The sequence below is a fragment of the Bombina bombina genome, chromosome 1 (genome assembly GCF_027579735.1).
Source record: "Bombina bombina isolate aBomBom1 chromosome 1, aBomBom1.pri, whole genome shotgun sequence".
NCBI classification, from domain to species: domain Eukaryota; kingdom Metazoa; phylum Chordata; class Amphibia; order Anura; family Bombinatoridae; genus Bombina; species Bombina bombina.
Window position 1 is genome coordinate 1,028,875,206 of NC_069499.1, and position 6,000 is coordinate 1,028,881,205.

At 34.3% G+C, this 6,000-nt stretch overlaps 1 protein-coding gene across 3 annotated transcripts in view; it reads left to right on the forward strand.

The window, feature by feature from the left end:
* Window positions 1-5,713, forward strand: part of LOC128640832 (BPI fold-containing family C protein-like) — a 199,319-nt gene extending 193,606 nt beyond the window's left edge. For all 3 annotated transcript variants that reach the window (XM_053693258.1, XM_053693266.1, XM_053693277.1), the window contains one exon: window positions 5,484-5,713. In XM_053693258.1, the coding sequence (XP_053549233.1) occupies window positions 5,484-5,576 (93 nt within the window). In that variant the 3' untranslated portion in view covers window positions 5,577-5,713. The remainder of the gene's footprint in view (window positions 1-5,483) is intronic.
* Window positions 5,714-6,000: the final 287 nt, after the last annotated feature.

Sequence of the window (6,000 nt, forward strand, 5' to 3'; positions counted from 1 at the left end):
TGCCCCGCAAAGGGCCCTGTTCAGGGCTGGTAAGGTAAAAGAGCTTGTAATATTTGTATTTTAGAATAGGGTAGGGAATTTTTTATTTTGGGGGGCTTTGTTATTTTATTAGGGGGCTTAGAGTAGGTGTAATTAGTTTAAAATTGTTGTAATATTTTTCTTATGTTTGTAAATATTTTATTATTTTCTGTAACTTAGTTCTTTTTTATTTTTTGTACTTTAGATAGTTTATTTAATTGTATTTATTTGTAGCAATTGTGTTTAATTAATTTATTGATAGTGTAGTGTTAGGTTAATTGTAGGTAATTGTAGGTAGTTTATTTAATTATTTTATTGATAGGGTAGTGTTAGGTTTAATTATATCTTAGGTTAGGATTTATTTTACAGGTAAATTTGTTATTATTTTAACTAGGTAACTATTAAATAGTTCTTAACTATTTAATAGCTATTGTACCTGGTTAAAATAATTACAAAGTTGCCTGTAAAATAAATATTAATCCTAAAATAGCTATAATATAATTATAATTTATATTGTAGCTATATTAGGATGTATTTTACAGGTAAGTATTTAGCTTTAAATAGGAATTATTTATTTAATAAGAGTTAATTTATTTCGTTAGATAAAAATTATATTTAACTTAGGGGGGTGTTAGTGTTAGGGTTAGACTTAGCTTTAGGGGTTAATACATTTATTAGAATAGCGGTGAGCTCCGGTCGGCAGATTAGGGGTTAATAATTGAAGGTAGGTGTCGGCGATGTTAGGGAGGGCAGATTAGGGGTTAATACTATTTATGATAGGGTTAGTGAGGCGGATTAGGGGTTAATAACTTTATTATAGTAGCGCTCAGGTCCGCTCGGCAGATTAGGGGTTAATAAGTGTAGGTAGGTGTCGGCGACGTTGAGGGGGGCAGATTAGGGGTTAATAAATATAACATAGGGGTCGGCGATGTTAGGGGTAGCAGATTAGGGGTACATAGGGATAACGTAGGTGGCGGCGATTTGCGGTCGGAAGATTAGGGGTTAATTATTTTAAGTAGCTTGCGGCGACGTTGTGGGGGGCAAGTTAGGGGTTAATAGATATAATACAGGGGTCGGCGGTGTTAGGGGCAGCAGATTAGGGGTACATAAGTATAACGTAGGTGGCGGTCGGCAGATTAGGGGTTAAAAATTTTAATCGAGTGGCGGCGATGTGGGGGGACCTCGGTTTAGGGGTACATAGGTAGTTTATGGGTGTTAGTGTACTTTAGGGTACAGTAGTTAAGAGCTTTATAAACCGGCGTTAGCCAGAAAGCTCTTAACTCCTGCTATTTTCAGGCGGCTGGAATCTTGTCGTTAGAGCTCTAACGCTCACTGCAGAAACGACTCTAAATACCGGCGTTAGGAAGATCCCATTGAAAAGATAGGCTACGCAAATGGCGTAGGGGGATCTGCGGTATGGAAAAGTCGCGGCTGTAAAGTGAGCGTTAGACCCTTTAATCACTGACTCCAAATACCAGCGGGCGGCCAAAACCAGCGTTAGGAGCCTCTAACGCTGGTTTTGACGGCTACCGCCGAACTCTAAATCTAGGCCTTAGGGTTTATTTTATTGGTAAGTATTTAGTTTTAAATAGGAATAATTTAGTTAATTATAGTAATTTTATTTAGATTTATTTAAATTATATTTAAGTTAGGGGGTGTTAGGGTTAGACTTAGGTTTAGAGGTTAATACATTTAGTATAGTGGCGGCGACGTTGGGGCGGCAGATTAGGGGTTAATAAATGTAGGTAGGTGTTGGCGATGTTAGGCACGGCATATTAGGGGTTAATAAAATTAAACTATTTTTTATAGTGGTGGTGATGTCCGGTTCGGCAGATTAGGGGTTAAACATTTTTATTTAGTGTTTGCGATGTGGGGGGGGCCTCGGTTTAGAGGTTAATAGGTAGTTTATGGCTGTTTTTGTACTTTTTAGCACTTTAGTTAAGAGTTTTATACTACGGCGTTAGCCCATAAAACTCTTAACTACTGACTTTTAAATGCGGTATCAGTCTTTACAGGAGAGGCTGTACCGCTCACTTTTTAGTTAGACTCGTAATACCGGCGTTATGCAAGTCCCATAGAAAATATAGTATACGCAGTTGACATAAGTGGATTTGCGGTATTTTCGAGTCTGACCAAAAAAGTGAGCGGTACACCTGTCATTTCAAGACTCGTAATACCAGTGGGCGTTAAAAAGCAGCGTTAAGACCTCTTAACGCTGCTTTTAAAACCCTAACGCACAACTCATAATCTAGCCGAAAGAGTGGGACATGAGTTGTTTTTGTTGACTAGAGCTTATTCAGTCACTATTTTTCAAATACATAAGAATCATCCTTTGCAAATTGTGTATTCTCTTTGGAGTATTGGTGGACATAATGTGGGCCCTAGCCAACAAAAGGAATTATAAATGAATATATATATATATATATATATATATAAATAACAAAGTTGTTATTTTTTATACAATATTAATATTAATCACTTTGGGGGTCAGGGAATTATTATGAAGCTACGGCATATTTTGGCTTGCATTTTTTATTAGCTTTGCAACAATGAAATGACATTGTCCATATATATATATGGAAAAAATGGTTGGGGAAAGGGAAAGGGGATAAATTCGAATGGCGCCACACTCTGGAATAAAGCTCAATATGTAATTAGAAATACGTCTGATAATGGGAAATCAAAGTGATTGGATATAATATATTGTTATAGTGATGGTGCAAAATGTATAGAAACCAAACACAAGGAATTGATATGATATAGAATAAATGATTATATGTCACTTATCTATATATGTCAGAAAAATACCTTCCTCAGAACTAGCTGTGATGAAGATAGTATATATAAAGATGTTTCGATTCAATGAAACATCAATAGTATATGTGTACTAGTAATAATTATAATACTGTTGTTACTGGTAATGCCACAGGATTACTGAAGTAAAAAAAAAATAAAGATAGTGTGTCATATGATTACACACAAAACAGACCCGTGTATAGCTAATAGAGTGAATATACAATCACATTTCCGTTATATTAATAATGCTCAGGGTCTCAAAATGTAAGAAACAATATTAGTAGTACAAAAATTCATAAATTGGGGTCACAGTAGAAAATGTTACTGAAAAATGAAATATTAATTACAAATTAAGAATGAAAAATAAATAAAGAGTGAAAAAGGATCACCTAATATCGTAATAACGTAATATTGGATACACAGTGAAAATAATGTGTGTTGAACGTCCTAATTGACAAAATAAAACTACTATGAGTGAGTATTATTATAGTCCATATCAAATGTGCAGTACTTCAACTTGATAATGCTTCAATCCACAACGTTCCCGTTGGGAGCTTACTTACACTCCTTCACCTCAATCTCATGAGGTAAGTGCCGCGTAGTGTACAGATAAGTCTCCTTCCCGGTGTCGGCTGTAGGTATGAGATGTCTTGTCTTTTCAATACTGTTCTCTCCTCTCACCGCTCTTTCCCCACAGTGCATGCAATCATATAAGAAAAAGGACATACGATAGTGCAACACTGTTTCAAAATGACACACTATTTATTAATATCAAACGATGTATGCTTACATCAAGAACCCTCAATATTATGAGGTAAATAAAAACTTTAAAACTTTAAAATCCTTTTGCTAGATTGCGGGGGCACGGTGCTGGTCACATATGCACACAGTGCAAACTTAGCATAAGGTAAGACACAATCCTGACGCGTTTCGAAGGGACACAAGCAATTCAGCCCTTCTTCCTCAGAGGTATTTTACATATATACCTACCTCATATTTCTTTATATATATATATATATATATATATATATATATATATATATATATATATGCTATGTGCCGTTTTTTGGATTACAATGTTTCAAATGATATTTTGGATATTACAATTGTTATGTAATATGTAATATAACATTTTGTAACTCCTAATCTCTTTTTCTGTGTGTTAAGCCTCATTATTGATGGTGTATTGTTATACAATTGTTTTTAAACATTTAGCTATTTTCGTTAATGTGGTTCCCATGACGGAGTACGCTGATTGGTTGGCCACGATTTAAATAGCATTTTGAATATGTCTGCTATACCCATGATTAAGTGCTGCAGAGCACGGAACACGTAAGGGATTTGTTCCCTAACCCTGCTGGGCACTTTTTAATTTTAATATTTATCAATAAAGATCGAGTTTTTTATTCCACCATTTCACTGGAAAGGCTGCCTTTCTTCTATTTGTGATTTGCCTTGTTCGGTTGGCCCAGCCATTTGGCTTGCACCGCGCCACAGTGTTTTCTGACCTCTTTGACCACCCGTAGTCTCTGAGCCTCATTCTTGTTGTCACTAACATCTGCGATTGGATACAGGAGTTTGGAGATCACTTACAAATTTAGAAGCTGTGCTACTCTGCTTGTTGAAAATGGCATACACACAGCTTATGGTAAATAGCTGTTGTGGGTCCTATGCTCAGTTAATGTTATTTCTCTAGCTGTAATAACATTTCAGCATATACATGTATATTGCAAATGTGCTTGCAATGACATGAAATGCACTCTGTGCTTTTTAAAGGAATATATAATTACATGATATTTTTGTAGTCTTCTAAAACATTAACATACCAGCTGAGTATAAAAAATGGCTGAATTTATCTGTAGCTGTTTTCAATGACCAAAAAACCCTCCAACACTACTTGCTTTACTTGGAAGAGCCAATAAAGACTTGTCACTGTAATTTTATTAGCAATACCTTAATTGTTTTTCCAGCATGTTATCAGTTCTGCTTATAACAATTTTAGACAGATATGAGCAAGAGGCTTGTAAATCTGAAGTGCATTGCAGTCCTTAATACAACTGAACAGAAAACAGACATCAATCATTTGTTATTAAAAAAAAAAAATCAGTTCTGAGTATATAATTATGTGGATTTACAACAGATTTTGTAAATTTGAAAAGTATATGCAATCAAATTAAACATTATCTATAACTGATTTGTTATGTGTAACAATAATTATTGTTTATACTAGTGTTTATTTATATATATATATATATATATATATATAAAATAAAGTAGATGAAAGGAAGCACTCACTGGACTTCAGCAATATGTGAACCAAATTTCTTTGGTTCACATATTGCTGAAGTCCAGTGAGTGCTTCCTTTCATCTACTTTATTGTTATTCCTACAGAGCACCCTGGCAGATGTTGGAAGGTGGTGAGAGTGCATATCTCTTTTGAATTTTTGGCTCTATATATATATATAAGACGATTCTTGACTAATAATATATCCCATATCTTACATATCATATCGCTGACTAAATTATTACTTTTGTCACCACTACACTTAGCTACCATATAGGGACATTGATTCCTCCTGTATCACTATGCTTAATGGCTGTACTTTGTCTTTAAATCTTAATCATGTATTCATGGTTCCGATTGTAATGTTACTTATGATTTCTTTAGGGTGGCATATTGGTGTCAGCTGACATGTATTATATCCCTTGGAAAAATGTGATGGATATTTTACCTCCCAAGCAACGAACTCCCATATTCTGAGCCTGGATCCATGCACATAGAAGACACCTCACTCTACAGCAGGAAAACAGTAAATATTGGGAAAAAGATGCAAATAGTTATCTGTTTCATTGTCATATATGTCACAATTTAAATAAATAAAACATTTACTGACTATTTTTCATGGATTATTTCTTATACAGTAGGAGATGATTAATGTACATTAAATCAACCACCAAATTGTATTTTTTTTTAAAAAAAGGTTAAAGGCTACCAATGAGTCATACAACCATCCATCATTAAATGTGTTCAGGCATCCCAGATATACCTTTATATGCCTCTTAACTACATATGTGTATATATATATATATATATATATATATATATAACACACAGAGAAAACCCAGCACTCACTTACAAGCTGTATACTGTATATTACTGTATATATATATATATATATATATAT